The sequence below is a fragment of the Podospora pseudopauciseta genome, chromosome 1 (assembly GCF_035222475.1).
Source record: "Podospora pseudopauciseta strain CBS 411.78 chromosome 1, whole genome shotgun sequence".
Taxonomy (NCBI): Eukaryota; Fungi; Ascomycota; class Sordariomycetes; order Sordariales; family Podosporaceae; genus Podospora; species Podospora pseudopauciseta.
The window spans coordinates 4,842,280-4,860,796 of NC_085892.1; the positions used below are offsets into that span (position 1 = coordinate 4,842,280).

At 53.3% G+C, this 18,517-nt stretch overlaps 6 protein-coding genes across 6 annotated transcripts; 4 read left to right on the forward strand and 2 right to left on the reverse strand.

The window, feature by feature from the left end:
• Positions 1-2,934: 2,934 nt before the first annotated feature.
• Positions 2,935-3,132, forward strand: QC763_113785 (uncharacterized protein; the record flags this gene model as incomplete). The annotated part of the gene is made up of 1 exon (XM_062907964.1): positions 2,935-3,132. The coding sequence occupies one exon, from the start codon at positions 2,935-2,937 to the stop codon at positions 3,130-3,132; it is 198 nt and encodes a 65-aa protein (XP_062770910.1).
• Positions 3,133-5,534: 2,402 nt separating this feature from the next.
• On the reverse strand, positions 5,535-7,695 carry PRP31 (U4/U6-U5 snRNP complex subunit prp31). Its single transcript, XM_062907962.1, has 2 exons — positions 7,304-7,695; positions 5,535-7,208 (listed from the first exon to the last, which is right to left on the reverse strand). Exons 1-2 carry the CDS (start codon positions 7,607-7,609, stop codon positions 5,709-5,711), a joined length of 1,806 nt encoding a protein of 601 aa, XP_062770911.1. The 5' UTR covers positions 7,610-7,695; the 3' UTR covers positions 5,535-5,708.
• A 243-nt stretch (positions 7,696-7,938) lies between these two features.
• On the forward strand, positions 7,939-10,089 carry CLF1 (NineTeen Complex (NTC) component; the record flags this gene model as incomplete). The annotated part of the gene is made up of 1 exon (XM_062907961.1): positions 7,939-10,089. The coding sequence occupies one exon, from the start codon at positions 7,939-7,941 to the stop codon at positions 9,970-9,972; it is 2,034 nt and encodes a 677-aa protein (XP_062770912.1). The 3' UTR covers positions 9,973-10,089.
• A 289-nt stretch (positions 10,090-10,378) lies between these two features.
• GCV1 (Aminomethyltransferase, mitochondrial) lies at positions 10,379-11,833 on the forward strand (the record flags this gene model as incomplete). Its single annotated transcript, XM_062907960.1, has 1 exon — positions 10,379-11,833. One exon carries the CDS (start codon positions 10,379-10,381, stop codon positions 11,831-11,833), a length of 1,455 nt encoding a protein of 484 aa, XP_062770913.1.
• A 336-nt stretch (positions 11,834-12,169) lies between these two features.
• On the reverse strand, positions 12,170-14,578 carry QC763_113740 (uncharacterized protein). Its single transcript, XM_062907959.1, has 2 exons — positions 13,120-14,578; positions 12,170-13,063 (listed from the first exon to the last, which is right to left on the reverse strand). The coding sequence occupies exons 1-2, from the start codon at positions 13,909-13,911 to the stop codon at positions 12,521-12,523; spliced, it is 1,335 nt and encodes a 444-aa protein (XP_062770914.1). The 5' UTR covers positions 13,912-14,578; the 3' UTR covers positions 12,170-12,520.
• A 168-nt stretch (positions 14,579-14,746) lies between these two features.
• Positions 14,747-17,947, forward strand: npr3 (Nitrogen permease regulator 3). The gene is made up of 2 exons (XM_062907958.1): positions 14,747-15,881; positions 15,938-17,947. The coding sequence occupies exons 1-2, from the start codon at positions 15,062-15,064 to the stop codon at positions 17,785-17,787; spliced, it is 2,670 nt and encodes an 889-aa protein (XP_062770915.1). The 5' UTR covers positions 14,747-15,061; the 3' UTR covers positions 17,788-17,947.
• Positions 17,948-18,517: the final 570 nt, after the last annotated feature.

The window sequence follows — 18,517 nt, forward strand, 5'->3', positions numbered from 1 at the left end:
CTGGAACCGTTTTCAATCTCTAGAAACACACAGACGGGCCCTGGCCCTGTCTGGCCCTGTCACCCTCCGCTGTCTGATCAGGTCAGATAAGGGACGCCTACCAACCCACCAACCTCCTCCCTCACACACCCTGAGCTGTGCCTGTCCGTGTTGTTGCTGCTGCCCATCATGCCCATGACGAGTTTCTGTGTTCACTGCACTGGGCCTGCGCCATCTGTGGTCGTGCAAAGCAGCAATTGCGTCGACATGTGTGACACCACCTGAACGTAGGAGTTGCAGGTGAGCCCGGCCGTTGAAATGCGAGGATCATCGAGCGAGAGGGTCCCTGGATTCCTTGGTGGTACAGCCCGGGCGCATTCCTCTCTGGACAGGTCGATCAGGGACGCGAGGAAATCCCACCTCCCAGTGACGGGCTGCGGGAGTGCTCCAGGCAATCTGATTGGGCCCCGGTGCGCGGGCAGAGCTTCATGGGGTTTCTTCTTCAAAAAACTTGTGCAGCTGCATCAAGATTGACAAGAAACAGCTCGGCAAAGAATGCCGGCAGCATAGCACCCATCGAGATGTCAACAAAACCCCTATTCTGTGTTTCTACTCTATGCGAGGGCACGCGACCGCCGTTGCTATCGCTTCTTTGTTGACCATCATCAAGACTAGTTGGCCGTGTCGGAGCTTTCTTCCGCCAGCATCAACCATGGTACCTGTCCCATTTTTGACGAGCTGCCAAATTCCCGTACGGTGGCTGTCTCAAAGAGCCTACATGACGTCAGGGCGGCAGGGGTTTGATAACAGCTCCCCCACACAATAAGGAACCTCTCCTGTGGTTGTAGTCCTTAGCTCCCCCTAGTCCTCCTCAGCAGCTGCGTGGACGGGACCTCACACGAGGAGGGGGGGGAGCTTCTTGTGTCAGCTAACCCTCCTCTGCTCGAACAGGGTGAACCCGTGCAAACCCGCCGCCTCCGTACTACGTTCCATGCAGCCTTCTCCGCGAATTCGGTCAACAGGGTCGATGTCTGCAGGGTTGTCGTGTTCCAGGGACGACGATGAGCGTTACAGCATACTCGATTCATCAATCGTGTAGCTGGAATAGCACTGTAACAGCTGTGAGGTCGCCAGCCCCATATGCATGAAGGGACACTCGGGTGCGTCCGTTGTCTCTGACCTTGTCGAGACACTCCGAGGCTATCGTACGGGTCTGATATGTCGACCATAACCATGTATCGAGGGTCCAACTTGGTGATATGTATGCCGATGCCCGTTCCCTATGGGGTTGTTGACAATCCGCATCCCTCGATATGGTAAATGCTTCTCTGTGCTACCAGAACCTACCACAGACACCAATGATTGTCGTGATTGTCGAGCAACAACAGGTTTGTTCTGCGAACTCCCGAGCATCCGTGGGGTCGTAACGGGCGATGTCTGCGGGCTCACACGCACACGGCCACACGACCACACGACCACACGACCATAGAAGTTGATCATAGGCAGCGGCTAATACTACAAAAATTGGGCTGCGGTGTTTTGCAGCGCTCCATTGTCTCCATGTGTGCATGACAGCACAGCTTCCTTGACAGCCACCTCGCACAGAATCATCAGAGTCAAGGAACCAATGATCGGAGGTCCCCCGATCATCGTATTCTGATCAGGATTGCTGTGGGGAAAGAAGATTTCGCTTCCTGTCAAGCAGCCAAACAAGAACGCCCAAATCGCCCAAGTACCGCTAGTCCACGTGCAATTGGGGGTGTGTCTATCTACAACACTACAACTTCCATGTCTGATGATTTCACGGATCCAAGACCTTGGATCTGATCGTGTCAACAAGAGTAATTGCAATACGAAGCAATTCAGTATGAGTATGCTCATATACTCGAAGCTGTGTATACCAAGTAGGTAAACAGACTACCCTACCTAACAAATACTTTCCAAGGGAGTATGCATCTGTCAAGCAGAACAGCCCCCCAACGAGAGGACCCCTGGACCCTTGGAAACAAAGCGGTCCCGTTTTCCTTGATGCTGCAAGAAATCTTTTGAGAACTGCTATCCAAACTTGGCAGATACTCTCGATAACAAGCGAACAAAGAGGGGATCAAAAGGTCCGGTGGATGGAAAGCCACAAGCCGGTTGGGGCAGTTCGGGCGCTGCCAGGGGCCAGCCGAGTGCGGGACGCGGGAGGCTCGGGTCAGAACTTGGAATTGGCAGCTCTGAGATCGTCGTCGACCGTTTTGGCTTTGCGCTTCGCTGTGGCAGGCAGGCAGGCGGGTGGTCGACAGCAAGGTCCGACGACAGGATGGCAGTGGATGGTTAGGGGTCACACTTGATTTCAGGGCCCTTGCTTCAGATTTCCTTGGAACGAAAATGTCCCAGCTGCACCGAAGAAATGGCAGAAACCAGTCATCGAGTTGAAGGGTCTTCCATCGGACCCAATGCGCTCCCATGGGGATCGTGAATTGCGTGGGTGAATCGGGCCCACCTGACGATCCCCTGTACAAAGCAATACCCTTGAGTGACAGCCAGGGCAGACCCTTTTCGGAAGACGTTAGCGTTATTCAGGGTCGCAACAGAAAATAATGACGACAATCGAACGACATCGGCAGCCATCAAAAGTCCAGGGACCTTCTCCGTGAGGGGTACATCGGGGGAGTACCCCAGATGTACACCCAGCACCAGTCAGCAGCCAGCATGTCCGGACTATTCCCTCCGGACCGTTCCCCTCACTGAAGGCCCGAGCTTTCTTCGGGCTGCTTCGAGCTCCGAACTTTCATAATCGGCCATGCTCACCTTGCCGATGAACCCACCAAGCTTGTTGAACTTTGTACTGAGGAAAAGCAGGTCAAGCATTCATCTCATCTCACCTTGACAGCATCACGGACAACAAAACGCCTCACTCACCAACATGTGTCAACCTGAAATATTCGCCGAAATGAAGTCGCACGAGCGATGGTCGCATGTGCCCGCTGCCATCGGAATCAAGCGCTGAAATACCCAGCAGAGGTCTCTCTGTGTCTCTCTGGACACCATCCCTGCGATCCAGCGCAACGCCCAAACCATCCAGCAGTGAGCAACCTAGCAGCATGGCAAGTTGACCAGGAACAGCCCATTGATTTCAGCTGCAGATACCTCATAACTCCTTCGTAATAATGGTTGCGTCCAACCCCGCCTTTGGCAAAAGCATCATCTCGCTCGTTCTGAGCGCTCACGCAAACGGCCTGCATGGACACTACCACAGCTCGAGCAGCCCATGGCTGCAGTATTGGTGTAGGGGTCTGTCTAATCGCAACTCGACGCAAATGCACGGATGAGACGATGTACGCAAAAACCCAAAACGTCAATCCTTCACACATCGACAGACACACCGGCCTTGTCTGGGGATCGCCATTGTCACATACCCGGTTTAGTCATCAGAAAAAAACACACCATCCGTAAGACTGATCGGAAAATGAGAATTCGATCGAGGGAAAAGAAACGGCCACTTCACACACGCGGGCCAACAACCTGTGTAGGACCGAACTTTGTGGGTCGCATGGGAATTCAGAAAATTCACGCTCATGGTGTTCCGTGATCAAATCCCATGGTCATCTCTTTCCCAGTAGAACGCTAAGGATTTGCTAACCAATTATCACATCGCAGACTCTGCAGGCATCAAGATATTGGGTAAGACGCGCACGCCTTTCCTTCTTTTTTTCTCTTTACCATCCACACACCCACCTACTTTGATACTCTCACTCATTCGCACGCACACGCGCGCACACACACTTGCGCACACACACTTTTCGCTGAAATGAGTCGATGAAAACATGGAGCATGGTTGCCCCGAGCCTGGTGATTCGACAGGCCTTGCCATGGCGGCTATGGGGTGACATCTCCAAATCTCCAAATCTGGGCCAAGATAGGCAGAGATAACGGGGCCTCTTCCTGGGGTGGTGTCGCCCCAGGAGCCTTGCAATTGGGCAAGGTCGCTTTTGAGAGGAGCGCACAGCAGCAGACGATGATTTCTTCCCAAAACCAGGACTTGTCTGGTACCTGCCCAGCAGTCGAGTCCTATTTGCCTTTGAGCATCTGTGGATAGCAAATTGCGTACACACACCGGCCCAGCCTGGGCAGCATGTGGTGAAACATGGCATTTGGCTTAGAATGCACTTTGCAAGAATCGGTTTCTGTAAGAATCCCATCACACTTTGACAAGGGAGGGGCAGGACCCTTGCGGGGTTCAGGGTCAAATTGCCCCTCCTCTTTTTTGGGTCAATTAAATCATTCCTGTTCCAAGCTCCTCCCCTCTCATTTTTTTGTTGTGATGATGATGATGATGATGATGTGGTGTTGTGTTGTTGATGATGATGTTGTTGTGCTCACTTGCACACATACCTATTTTGTGGGGAATTCTGTCGGAAATAATAAGTTTGCATCATCAGAAACACATCAGTATTTGATCAAAAACTTACGATTCGTAACATGCACGTATACGAAACCCAAAAAGCAGACAGGTCCGTCTCGGTTTCTCTTTTTTTTTTGACGTGCATGAGAGGGTTTTGGTTGAATGGCGACGTGCAGGAAGACTTAGTTAGGTATGACAGGAGGGAGGAACTTGCTTTTGCGTTTTTCTGGTGTGTGACGAGAGAGAGTTTATTGACCCGGTCCCCTTGAGGAGGAGAGGAGACAGGATGAACCTAGGTGGGTAGGGTGAAACATGGTGTAAGTAAAGTAGAATGCAAGATTGTTACATATACGATGGGGCGCAAGGTTCTGTCAATAGACGGGGAAAAAGCTGATCGATGATGTGGGCTAGGTGTGATGACCGCATCGAGGGAGGTTGTTTGTATCAGGGAGTTTTTTACCAAGGAAGATGGAGGACGGAGGATGGAGGATGTGAGCCCTTCCTGATCAAGGTTTTGTTGCACAGGTTTTGATCATCAGGTGCGGTTCTGCAGAGGCTGATGATGATGCTGATGATGCTGACGATGATGATCATGATCATGATCAGGTGTAGGAGATATGATGGTGGCGATCAGAGGTTTTTAATGGCAGGTTTGAGGATCTCTGTGGGGATATGATATATCTTTCTCGGTCTGCTATATTTTGAGAAGTAACGAGTCCTCTTTGTACAAGTAGATATTCAGCAAGTCAAATATAGCTGGAGGAATTCATCAAGGAATACTCCTTAGCATCAACAACCCCCCGAAATGAGCGTGATAGTTGTAAAGAAAAAAGTGTTCTATCTATCCTCTCCTCGATGTTACTATGTCCCCTATTCCCCACCCATTCTTGTGGCAACATCATGGTTATTTGAGCCTAGTTGACAACAACTGAGATGACACCTAGCTTGCAAACCTCTTCCGTGTCTCGAACATGGAAGAGATCTAGATGGCTCCAAGGTTACTCATAACGGATGCGTCCATACCTCCCAGTCTGCTTCAAACACTACAGGTGTCGGCCTAGCTACCCGACTTTGAATCGTGAGCGTTGCAATGACTGAAGTCATTTAAGGAGCAAAATGATTCTAAACGCAAGCGTAGTTGACCTCTTTTCCCAAAGTGCACTCCCCAGTTGAAACGTTACTTGACCATAAATTACATCACAAAAACCACCAAATCTGTTATTGTACACATACACTACTCCAATTACTAAATACCGATTGCTCCAACTCCTCTATCCACCCCTTCCCTCTTCACCAGCTCAACACAGTCCAACACACCACCCACCCTCACAAACCCAAATCAAGGCTTTGTAGACCCCGTATCAACCCTCTTAGCAGGCGGCAACGCAGGCTTCTTAAAAACACCACTCCCACCCCCTCCACCCCCACTCCCCCCGCCAATCTGCGTAAACGTCCCCCCCTTAAACCACCTATCCTCCTCCTCCGCCTTTCTCTTCCTGCTCTCCGCCATCGCCTTCGGGTCAACAAGCTCCAACCCCTGCATAGGCGTAAACGCAAGCGACGAAACCGTCCCCGCCGTCGCGCCACCCCCCAAACTCGTCCCGACGCCCGAGGTCCGCAGCCCTTTGCTCGCCAGACTGATATTCCCCGCCCCGCCACCAGTCAAACTCCTGAGCGAGGACGACGCACCCCCAATCGAAGTCGTCCCTCCCCACCCTTTGCTCTTCGCGCTGAGCTTTGCCCTCGTGCGCTGGTCAATCTGAGCGACCCGGAGACGTCCATCGTCTCGCTGACCAATCATACCCAAGCCTTTGGTGCTGTCTCCTACGCCGTAGCCAACTTCTTTTTCTTCCTTACCAAAGGCGACGCGGTTTTGGGCCTTGCGTAGCTCTGTCATGGCGGTCGCCTCCTTTGCTTTGCGGGCGCGGCGACCACCGCGTTTCCTGCTGGGCTTGTCGTCTGGCGCTGGCAGGGCACGGGCGCCTTTAGCATTGGGCTTGGCTTGGAGTTTGTCCAGACGGTCGAGGCACTCGTCTCGGAGACGCTCGCCTTCGGAGCCGTCGCGAAACTGGTGGAAGCAGTCGGTACGGGCGCACATGACGATCTTGTTGGCGAACATCTTCATGGCTTGTTTCTTGAGGTCGCTGGGAACCTCGCGGATGATGGGTGCCTGGAAGATGAAGCCTTGCTGGCGGATGCCCACGTTCGTGGCAAGGGCCGAGCTGTTTTGTTTCTTGGAACCCCAGGCTGGTAAGTTGCAGGCTGGGGCTTTCGAGAGACCGGTGAGACCACCCGCTTGGTTGAGAAGTTGTGCGGCAGTGAGAGAGCCGATGAGAGCTGTCAAATTTGGCGCGAAGATGTTCATGCGTGATTGCACGTACTGGGTCAGCGTCTTCTTGGCTTCATCGAGCGAGATGACCATCTCGCAGGCCTGCACAACTCGTTGTAACTCTTCTTCAGGCATCGCCTGTCCCTTGGATGTAGTCGCCTCCACTGTGACAATCATCAGTGAGGGCCCGTCGAGAACCTTCTTGAGGGAGACCCCTAAAATGTTGTTCGTTGACTCTAGAAGCCCCTTGATACTATCCGAGTCCATCGGCCCATTTCCAAGGCAAGCAACCACCTTTGCGTATTCCAACGGGTTGGTGATGAGCGTCTCGAGCTCTGGAAACCGGACCGAGTAGTGGTCCCTGATGAACTTGTGTACCAGCGCGATCTCATTGTCGATCTGAGTTGATAGGCTGTTTGACTGGGTCAACAGGTGGTACTCGGGATGGTCTTCGACATTTCCCACGCTGTCGACCGACTGTGCTGGCTGCTTTTCGTAATGTGCGATTTTCTGCAACGTTCGAGACAAACTGTCAGGGCTATTGTTCCAAGATAGAGATGTAAACACTTTCCACTGTTGGGGCACAAGCGGGTATGGGTACTAACCTCGAGAACAGGCTTCAACGTCTTCATGAGACCTGCGACAGTGCGAACGTCACGGACAGCGCCCAGGTTCATCTTTTCGATCTTGCCCTTGGCTTCGGCTTCATCTTCAGCGGCTGCGGCAGCTTCTTCATCGATCATGTCTGCGTCCTCATTCCCATCGCCCTCGTTGCGTGCTTCTACCATGTCTGTATCGACCTGCGCGCCATTCGCGAGTCCTTCGTCTGTGAAGAAGTCGTCATCGTTGCCCTGTTCCTCGCCAAAGTCGTCCCCGAAATCATCGAGGAGTTCGTCCGCGTAGCTGGACATTGTTTTGATGCGCGCGTGGATAACTCGGTCTGGATTGTTGCGTGCTGTCGAGAGAATGTCGATGGCAAAGTGAATTACAAAGAACAGGAAGGCTGTTGAACTTAATACTGCAAGCCTGTCGCCAGAGTCGGTTTGGGAGGCGCGGCTTGGTCAAGGCTTAAAAAAGTGCCCCACATCGCCGTGCGACATGGGCAAGGAATTGTAGCGTAAACAGTTCTTGAACTTCCCGTCCTCACCGTCCATCATCCCCCAAAAATCCCACAAACACCCCCCGTCGCCTCTCGAACAGAGAATCACATCAATCACATCAATCGAGAAACCTCATCAAGATGGAGACGTCACGTGGCCCACCAAGGGTCAAGAACAAGGCCGCCGCGCCTGTGCAGATTTCCGCCGAGCAGTTGCTTCGCGAGGCCGTCGATAGGCAAGAGGTCGCCCTCCAGAAGCCAACACAGCGCTTTGAGGATCTCGAAGAGTTGAAGGAGTACCAAGGTCGGAAACGTCGCGAGTATGAAGATTACGTTCGCCGAAACCGCGTTCGATTGGCAAACTGGCTTCAGTATGCCCAGTGGGAGCTCGAGCAGAAAGAGCTTGCGCGCGCCCGGTCTGTCTTTGAGCGCGCCCTCGATGTTCACCCCAACAACACTCAGCTTTGGATTCGATACATCGAGGCCGAGATAAAGAGCCGTAATATCAACCATGCGCGCAACCTCCTCGACCGCGCCGTCACCCGGCTGCCTCGCGTGTCGTCTCTGTGGTACAAGTATCTTTATGTCATGGAGATGCTGGGTGATATCCCCGGGACCCGTCAGGTATTCGACCGGTGGATGCAATGGCACCCAGATGAGAACGCGTGGGCGGCCTACATCCGTCTCGAGAAGCGATATGGCGAATATGACAGGGCGAGGGAGATTTTTCGCGCCTTCACCGCGGTGCACCCAGAACCGAGGACATGGCTGAAATGGGCCAAATTTGAGGAGGAACACGGAACGACCGATCTGGTACGCGAAGTCTTTCAGACGGCAATACAGACCATTGCTGAGCTGCTGGGCGATGATGCGGTTGACGAAAAGATATTCATTGCTTTTGCCAGATACGAGGCACGCTTGGGCGAATATGAACGGGCGCGGGCTATCTACAGATTCGGTCTTGACAACCTTCCAAGGTCCAAATCCATGATTCTTCATGCTCAGTACACCACTTTCGAAAAGCAGTTTGGTGACCGAGAGGGAGTGGAGGACGTCATCATCACAAAGAGGAGGAGGCTTTATGAGGAGCAAGTGAAGGAGAACCCCAAGAACTACGATGTCTGGTTTGACTTTGCAAGGTTGGAAGAGAGCGGAGGCAATGCAGATCGTGTCCGTGAGGTTTACGAAAGGGCAATTGCTCAAGTGCCTCCCACTCAGGAGAAGCGCCACTGGAGGCGATACATCTTTCTGTTCCTCTTCTACGCGATATGGGAGGAGAGGGAAGCCAAGGATATCGAACGTGCCCGGCAAATTTACGACACCTGTCTAGGATTGATCCCCCACAAGAAGTTCACCTTTGCCAAAATCTGGGTGGCCAAAGCTCACTTTGAGATCCGGCAGGGACAGCTTACCACTGCCCGAAAGACCCTGGGACGGGCCATTGGGATGTGTCCCAAGGACAAGCTCTTCAAAGAATACATCCTCCTCGAGCAAAAGCTGTACGAGTTCGAGAGGTGCCGGACCCTGTATGAGAAGCATGTCATGTACAATCCCGCCAACTGCCAAACATGGATCAAGTGGGCCGAGATTGAACGTGGCCTTGACGACCTGGAACGGACCCGCGCCATCTTCGAGCTCGCCATCAGTCAGCCAGTCCTGGACATGCCGGAAGTGGTGTGGAAAGCCTACATTGATTTCGAGGAAGAAGAGGGCGAGTACGAGAGGACTCGCGAGCTGTACGAGCGCCTCCTTACCAAGGCCGACCACCCCAAGGTCTGGATCAGCTACGCCCAGTTCGAGATTAACATCCCAGAAGCGGACGAGGACGAGGAGCGCCCGGTGAGCGAGGAGGCCAAGGAGAGGGCTCGCAAGATCTTTGAGCGTGCTCACAAGAGCATGAAGGAGAGAGAGCTCAAGGCCGAGCGGGTGTCGCTGCTCAACGCGTGGTTGGCATTCGAGAAGACGCACGGCTCGCCAGAGGACGTCAAAAAGGTGAACAAACAGATGCCGAGGAAGACGAAGAAAAAAAGAAAGCTGGAGGACGATACGTGGGAGGAGTATGTCGACTACATCTTCCCTGCGGACGACCAACAGACCAGGAGCTTGTCCAACTTGCTTGCCATGGCCAATGCCTGGAAGCAACAGACGGGTGGAAAGATTGGTGGGGAGGAATGAGCTTGTTGTGGTGTAATTCAAGTATAAAGAAAATAGGAGGCCATAGAATGCACATCAGTTGCCCTGTTTTGGGACTGAATATCCCTTTTCAATGAGATTCTTGAGTGTCTCATTCTTCTCACCATAAGACACTTACAGTATGTTGTCATTTCAGCGGAGAAGACATCAACATGACTGTTTATACTTGAACCAAGTCCAACCGTTCGGGTCCGCGTTCGCAGCGTTGCGTCCAAGGGTGGGTCGAATTCCGGGCCGAGAAACGGCCAAAGCCGGGAATGATGAGCTAAGAGCAATGAGGTCACCTCAAACTACAACCAGCCCAACTTTCTTTCTCTCAGCCTCCTGTTCGATTCTCTTGCGCCAAAATAGGTAACCGCTGGGTCAAATTCCAGCTCAATCGGCCACGATGCAGTCTACCAGATCAACTGCGCTCTCACGAGCACTCCGGACTGCTGTCCGCAGTCACCCCCACACCGCGAAGCGGCACACTAGCTCAGTTGCTTTGCTGTCACAGAGATTCCAACCTCAGTCGCAACATCAGCAACATCAGCCACAAAACATCCTCTCCCGCCCAGCAGCATCTTTCACACCTTCTCTCACACAACAAACACGCCATGCCTCCTCCTCCACGACCCCCCAAACTGAGCTCCAAAAAACCCCCCTCTACGACCTCCACCTCTCCCACGGCGGCAAAATGGTCCCCTTCGGCGGCTTCCACATGCCAGTCCAATACTCCTCCCTCGGCGTCGCCCAATCCCACCTCTTCACCCGCTCCCACGCCTCCTTCTTCGACGTCTCCCACATGGTCCAACGTCTCATCCTCGGCCCGGGCGCCGCCGCTTTCCTAGAGCGGATAACCCCCAGCGACTGCAAGAATCTCGAGACCCACAAGTCGACCCTCTCGGCGCTCATGACGCTGGATGGAAAAGGTGGAATTTCGGACGACACCATCATCACCAAGCTGGCCGAGGACAAGTTTTATGTTGTGACCAATGCTGGGTGCAGGGGGAAGGACAACAACTATATTGATCGGGAGATGGCGAAATGGAATACCGAGATGGGGCATGAGGGGTTGAAGGTTAGGGAGGAGCAGCTGGATGGGTGGGGGTTGGTTGCTGTTCAGGGGCCAAAGGCGGAGGAGATTTTGCAGGGGGTTTTGGCAGAAGAGGGGGTGGATTTGAAGAAGCTGCTTTTTGGGGGGAGTTTGTACGCCAAGGTGAAGTATGGGGGTGGGAAGGTGAGCAGCCCGCTTTTGATCAGCAGGGGAGGTTATACCGGTGAGGATGGTTTCGAGATTTCGATCCCCCCTCTTGAGACGGTGGGTGTTACCGAGGCCTTCCTCGCTGCTGGGCCGGAGGAGATCCAGCTTGCTGGGTTGGGCGCGAGAGATAGCTTGCGGTTGGAGGCGGGCATGTGTCTGTACGGGCATGACCTCAACGACTCCATTACTCCTGTTGAGGCTGGGTTGAGCTGGATTATTCCCAAGGAGAGGAGGTCGGAGAACGCGGGTTACTACGGCGCTGATGTCATCGCCAAGCAGCTCGTCCCCAGGAGCAAAGGGGGCGCGGGTGTCCATCGTCGCCGGATCGGTCTGCTTGTCGAGGGTGCGCCCGCGCGAGAAGGGGCCGAGATTGTCTCCCGCAGTGAGGATGGCAAGGAGGCGATTAGCTTGGGGACTGTGACGAGTGGGTGCCCTAGCCCGAGCCTGGGCAAGAACATCGCCATGGGATACATCAAGGATGGTTTCCACAAGGCTGGCACCGAGGTTGACATTTTGGTGCGTGGCCGGCCAAGGAAGGCGGTGGTGACCAAGATGCCGTTTGTGCCGACCAAGTACTGGAAGGGAACTGCCCCGGTGTAAGGCCTGTGATCAGGAAAGCAGCGTATTTTTCTTATGAGGGGGGCATGTCGTTCAACACATCGCATCGCAAAATTCGGCGCAATTACAAGGCGGACTCTCAGTGGTTTTTTCAACATATTCGGGACAAGAACCGAACGGAAATGGGATAGCGGTTATACGGAGTTAAATCTAGCAAAAAATCAATGTGCTCTAACATTTCATTTTTCCACGTGTCGTGCCATGATATTTCAAAAGACTGAGATTCAGCGGACACCAAAAAATGTTGAAAAGTTATTATATTCTGATTGTTTATGCTCACCACATCTCCCACTGTAACTCTGGATATCTCAATCTTTTCCCTCAGCCCCAATAGACCCCTCCTCTAAGTGACCCGTAGGTATAAAAAAAAAGCCCCCGTCCCCATCCCCCTTGTCCATCAAATCGTCCGTCGTGAAGGAAGAAAAAAGCATATCCCGAGCCCATGTTGAATGTTCGCCCCAAAAGTTTTCCCACGCCCCCATGCAAAAATAACATAGAAAAACCAACGCTCTAATCAAGAACCAAAGTTCAAAAGCCAATCATGACTCCTAACACGCCCGCCGCCCGCCACCCTTTTCTTGAGAAAAATGGCTGTATGCAATGCAGAAAACGACACCGAAATTCTACCGAGCACCGCCCAGAGGAACAACAATGACAACACAGTTTTTTTTACTCCTCCTGAGCCCATCTCCTTTCTCTGAGGGGCGCTTCTTTTCCGTCTTTTTGTCTTGTGCCTGTCACCTCGTCCTTCCAGGCATAGTACTCTCCGAGCCTGATCTCGGCGTACGAGGCATAATCAAAGTCAATGGTGGAAATCTCGGCCTGGATAAGAGCCCAGATGCCCCAGTAAAACCCTGGGGCGCCGCGGAAGTGGTCAACCTCTGTGAGTAGCTGTTCCACCTCGGCCTTCTGGTCAACACTAGCAACAGCACCGGGCTTCTTCTCTTCCCGGTAAGTAAAGTAGGCGCGGATGTATTCGTCAATGAACTGGCGTCTCTGAGCCAGAGTGGGAAGAACACTGAAGTCGCAGTCGAAGCCGCCCCATTCAGCAAAGTGGTTGGCGATGTCAAAGGCTGCGGGGGAAGGGGTAGCATATTCGTAATCGATGAAGGTGACATTTTCGGTAGCCTTGTCACCGTTTGTTACACCCTGTGAGGTTTTGGGGAGAACGATAACGTTGCCGCTGAGCAAGTCGCAGTGCGCAAAGACCAACTGCAAAGGATCACAGGTTAGCAACTGTATCAAGATGGAATCTCAGGTCAACTTACCCCGTTCACACCCAGGCCGGGCCGCTGGCTCAGCTGCGAGACCAGCCATGTAAGCTCCTTTTGCAACTCGGCTTGACGAGCCCTTTGCGCCTCCGTATCTGTAGGCAGAGCAAAGATCCACTTCTGCATCACAGTCCACACATTCGGGGGCGGCTTTCCTGGGGCAACATTGTCGATAACATTCTGAAACTCGGCATCCCCGAGGTTGCTGTCCAGCGTCATAGGCCCATCTGCTCTCGAGTTCTTGCGGCTGTGTCCCGTGGGAGCCTTGATACAGGGAACCACAGCATGCCACTGAGCCAGACGTTGCGCTACAGCCTTGTAAATGACGGGCTTGCGCAGGTCTTCGGACTGAGTGGGTGATCCCTGGATGAAGCGGTACATCATCCCGTTCTCGAAGCGCGCAAGCAGCTCTGGGGCCAGTCCATGTCTCATCAGCAGCTCATGGTTCTGCGTCTCACGGAACCGGTCGATAATAACATCGGTGCCGTTACCGTAGGCACGTAGCAGAATAGCCTCGCTGTCCACCTCTTCCTTGGAGAGCCCTGGGCGCTTGTTGACCGCCTTCAGCAGGGTATTGGTGATGCCATCTGTGAAGCGCACAAACTCGACCTTGTTGACCGCAGTATCGGCCCAGTCTGGGCGGATCGTGAGGACGAGTTCAAGGGCTGATTCTTCGGAGTTGGCACCGTCGTAGGAAAGCGGAATTCGGCGGATGTGATGGTCGCCAGCCCCGTTCGACTGGTTACCGCCGCCGTTGGGGAAAACACCGTTCTCACCGCCCACAGCCATTGGTTCAATCTTTTTCGAATCTGTATGTTGCGCGGAGCTTGTGAAATGTTGAAAGAGGGAGACGGTCGGTTTTCAGGGGCAATCGAATTCGTTATTTAAAGGAGCGCGGGGTCGCAGGGCGTGGAAATGGTCAGGACAATTGCAATTATTAAATCGTCCTGTCTGTGAGTGTGGGGGCACGCCAACAACTCAACAAAATCGAGGGGGGTAGGCGAATACAGAGATCGACTTCGACTAGCAGATAAAACTCTCGAGGAGCAGCAGGAAAAGGAGAGTCGAAGAAGAGGCGAGACCTAGAGGGAGGGTACACCCGATGGGACGGTGGGGCAGCCCTGGAGGGATTGTTACTTTCAGAGTGTGCGGTGTGGAACAACAACCTGGGATGGCGATTTATTTACTTGTTGTGGCCCAGAAACAGCGGTGATCAAGCGAAGGGTCCAGGAAGAGCGAGTGGCTTTGCAGGAGATGTCGGTGAGGGCCTTGCTGCCCAGTTTAACAATCTAGGATGTTTTGTTATTTCTACAGTTTAAGGGAAAAAAGATGATGTTTGGGATTGGGTTTCCTCTCACACGATGCCCTTCTGTTTTAGGATGGCCCTTTTGCAGCGGGATCCATCGCCACACGCTCGCCCCATCCTTTACTGTCACGGGCGTACCGGGAGATCCCCTCTTTCCTTTTTGGCGCATCCATGGTAGTCCTCTTGGCAGTGTTTGTCTTTGAATTCCATGTGAAGTGGCCCGAGCGTTGCGAGGTGACGCCACATGGTTCCTTTCGTTCGGCATTTGGTTGCCGCCCTGCCACAAGTGCCTGAGCCCCTGTGGTGCGTGCCCCAGAAGACGCCGTTTTATGTCCAAACATCCATCCGATTGCACCAGCCGGCCCTCCGCATCCGTCCTGCCAACCGCTGCTCCGCTCGCCGATTGGGGTCCGCTGATGTGCTGCGCCCCGGTCCCATCCCGTCCCTTGGACACATTCGCCCCAGGGCGACCTTGCTGTGCCAAGTAAGTCCTAACGTGAGTTACCAGCTGCGACTCATAGGCAGTTGTGAACCCAGGTCACCACACCAGCCTTGCATTGCCAACTTCTTCGAGATCTCACCTCTTGCATGCTTGTTCTGGAATAATTGCTTTCACCCCATACCGTGGCCATCATGGCTGCCCCTGTTCTCCCTAGCCAGGACAACTTTATGGGAGTTGCACTGGTCATCAACCGCTCCAGAGACGGCCCTCGACTAGTTTTCCACTATCCAAGACGAAAAGTCCTCCCAGCAGGGGTACCAGAAGTTGTCGAAGGAGAAGAAGATTTGGACGACGACGATGACAGATATGGTTGGCCAGAGGCAGGCGCCTCCTCTGTGATGCATGGCGCCGAAATGGCACCATGGAATTATGATGACCACATCTTCACTGAGAGCGGTACACAACTAGTACCCTGGGAATATGTGGCCGGCTACCCGACCAAAGACCTTGAGAACCTATTGACACCAAACAGGGCATACCACAAGAGGCTCTTTCAGGTATCTCTGGACAATATTTACTGTGTCTCATACCCCATCTATGTGCCTGAAAACGGCATGTGGCAGAAGAAGAAGAGGAAAAAGAAGCAGGAACAGGAGCAACACCAAGCCGAGTCTGGACCGGGTGCCAAAGAGGACGACGCACTACCCACCGAGACCGACACAGGCTTCAGGAGTGGTGATAGGGTGGCAAGAGATGGAGAGCCATTGGGTGCCGGAGATGCTGAGGGCAAAGAGAAAGCAGAAAAGGAAAAGAAGGCTTCTATGACGATGTTCAACTTGGTCTTCTTTCTTAGACCCAAGAAGCATGAGGCCAAGGACTTGGTCGACATCATGTACACCAACATCATCAAGAAGATCAACAAAGCATACAAGTACTGCCAGGAACGCAGCGACTTTGTGTGGAAAGAATCCAAAAAGATCCTAACTCTGAAGGATAAAGGTCGCGAGGAGAGTAGGTAGCCCAGTTTTGAAACGAGATGGCTACGGCTGGCTAATTTCGAGATTCAGGAAGAAAAATGAGCTTGCTGTGGGATGAGATCTTGTCGACTTCATCGCTGGCAGCGTCTATGCGCGATCTCTACGAAGCCGTATCCCAGAACAGAATTGCTGCTTTACAACTGTGCACAACCGAGGGGATGGTGACCCATTCGGTCCAGATTCCTGTCCCATTCCACGTCTCTGACCTCCCAGACAATGGAGAGGCAAGTCAGCCAGGCTTGTGGTTAAGTACTGCCAATACGCTGATGAGTGACGATGCGGCGGAAGAACCTGGGTTCTTGGACAAGAACTTTGCTCTATTGCTTCTGGTGGATGAGAAACGTATCATCACTGAGCTACAAGACGACCCGGACGAGTCAACTTCGGCCATGATTGAGTTTGTGAGGCATTGCAAGCCAACTTTGTCGTTCTACCAAATTGGCCAGCAATCTAGTAATGTTCTGTCGCCAACACAGGTTCGCAAGTTCGCCCATCACTTCATCTTTTGGCGCCGAGCCATCGCCATCCCGCCACTACACGCACGAGACATGTACATCGTGAGCCCGAACTGTGACATGCGCAAGCTACCCCAAGCAGCCGCCCATTGGGCCCGCCAGTTCCCTCTCGTGCCGGCCCTTCCCAGCTTCCTCGCCGAGCTGAGCGTTGCCCCCCGTCCATATAAGCTGCACTGCCCGAGTAAGGCTCACCGTCCAACTTACATGGCCATGCTCGCCTGGCTAATTCGCGGCGGCTGGGTAACCCAAATCTGCACCTTTGCCTACGTCGTCGTCTGGCCCGAGATCATCTACGAAGTCGAACACGCCCTCGAAGCCGAGCAGATTGCTAAGGAAAAGAAAGCCCAAGCCATGGGCCGTGACGCAAACAGCATAGAAAGCGACGACGCAGCCACCATCATCTCTCCCACAGCAGCAGCCCTAAGCGACCCCTCCCTCTCCGGCTTCCTCCCCCTGCTCAACGACGACAACAACCCCTCAAGTCCCTCGCCCAACAACCCCATCGCCCCCTCAGTAACCTTCACCGACCTCCCCCTCCCTCTATCCCACTCCCAATCCCTAACCAACGTCCAAAAAGCCGCCTGGTCCACCACCTCCCCCTCCCCTACCTCCCCTCGGAAACATCACCGCCGCCACGCCCTCGCGGGCAGTCATCATCAACTCGGCCACCAATCCCCCGTAATAACCTCCACCTCCAACCTCGACCTAAAATCCCTCTTCCTCCGCTCCCAAACCTCCCCCTCCTCCCCCTCCCTCTCCTCCAGCCAAAACTCTGGTGGCGGCGGGGGAACCACCACACGAGCAGAAGAAATCGCCGAAAAAGCCCGCCTCTCCCGCATCGCCTCGCGAGCAGCCCACGATCTAGCAGAGAGATCCATGCTCCACGCCCGCAAACCCGTTCCCATGGCCACCTCCCACCCAAGCGTCAACCACGCCCGTCATCTGGAGGCCATGACCCCTTACATCATCCTCGATGCGAAGAAAGCCACCGGAAAGGAAAGTTTATACCTCAGCGCGATAGGGAAACGGTTCAAGGAGCGGGCGGCAGAGGCGAAAGCTGCCAGGAGGGCGAGGGATGGTCAGCAGCAGCAGAAGACCGGGAGTGTTACTAAGAGTATGGCTAGTTCTGGTGGTGGAAGGAGTAGTAATATAGGAGGTAAACCTCACATTGGTGGTGGTGTTGGTCAACAGCAGCAGCAAGAGTGGGAGGAGAGGGTGGCCGACGCCTGGCCCATGTTCCTCAAGTACTTCAACGGGAGGTCGGCGCTCGAGAGAATCGCTCTGCAGGAGGAGATGAAGAGGAAGGATGTCTGGAATTTGTTGACGGCTATGAGCGAGTACTTGCTTACTGTTCGTCACTGGTGATTAGCTCTTTGGGGTCTGATTCAAAACTAACAAACCAAAACACCCTCCACCATGATTAACCAACTGTGCGGATGCGCGTGGATACACCATCCGGGGGGCTATCTTGTAGATAGATATACGTGTCAAATCCCAGAATCACCAAAACCACACAACAGTAAACAGTGAAGGCATGACGGTGAACTTGTCAGTATTATTGTAACAACTATTCTCGCTGATAACTCCAGAACGAGGGTGGTCAACAACCCCCTCCTTCGTTGCCCATGCGAGCGAGCCAGCCATGGAAAGAAAAAGATGAAAAGCAAACGCTGAATGCCATGCTGGGGATGGTCATCTCTCTCTTAACCAAAAGCATCCATCCTCGAAATGAGTCTGAATTAGATAAGGAAAGCCCGACCCCCATAAGTAGATAATTCCAAAAGAAACGACCCAGTCCGATCCCGCCCAGATAAAACAAATCTCAAGGTATCATGATAAATAGTGTATGCGAAAGGGAAACCCGCAAGCAAAGAACCGCTCATGGAGAGAGAGAGGTATATAGCGCCTGAAAACCCAAACAACACCAGATATTTCCTTGGATACACAAATATGTTCCCTGCCCCGCGGCCAAATAAAACCTCTGCTTCCTGGTATACCAAGCCCAAGCTGAAACCCCCTCGAGTTGCGCCGAAACGACCGTGAAATATGCCTTGAGCTGTCAAACGCAGTAGAAAATGCAAGATGCAGATGCAAA

Bases quoted from the DNA above. Each gene is read 5' to 3' on its own strand.
- npr3 (XM_062907958.1), top strand. From the start codon at position 15,062: ATGGCTGCCCCTGTTCTCCCTAGCCAGGACAACTTTATGGGAGTTGCA. The intron at 15,882-15,937 runs GTAGGTAGCCCA...TTCGAGATTCAG, and splicing joins GGATAAAGGTCGCGAGGAGA to GAAGAAAAATGAGCTTGCTG.
- PRP31 (XM_062907962.1), bottom strand. From the start codon at position 7,609: ATGTCCAGCTACGCGGACGAACTCCTCGATGATTTCGGGGACGACTTT. The intron at 7,209-7,303 runs GTTAGTACCCAT...CGAACGTTGCAG, and splicing joins CGTTGAAGCCTGTTCTCGAG to AAAATCGCACATTACGAAAA.
- QC763_113740 (XM_062907959.1), bottom strand. From the start codon at position 13,911: ATGGCTGTGGGCGGTGAGAACGGTGTTTTCCCCAACGGCGGCGGTAAC. The intron at 13,064-13,119 runs GTAAGTTGACCT...GATCCTTTGCAG, and splicing joins CCGGCCTGGGTGTGAACGGG to TTGGTCTTTGCGCACTGCGA.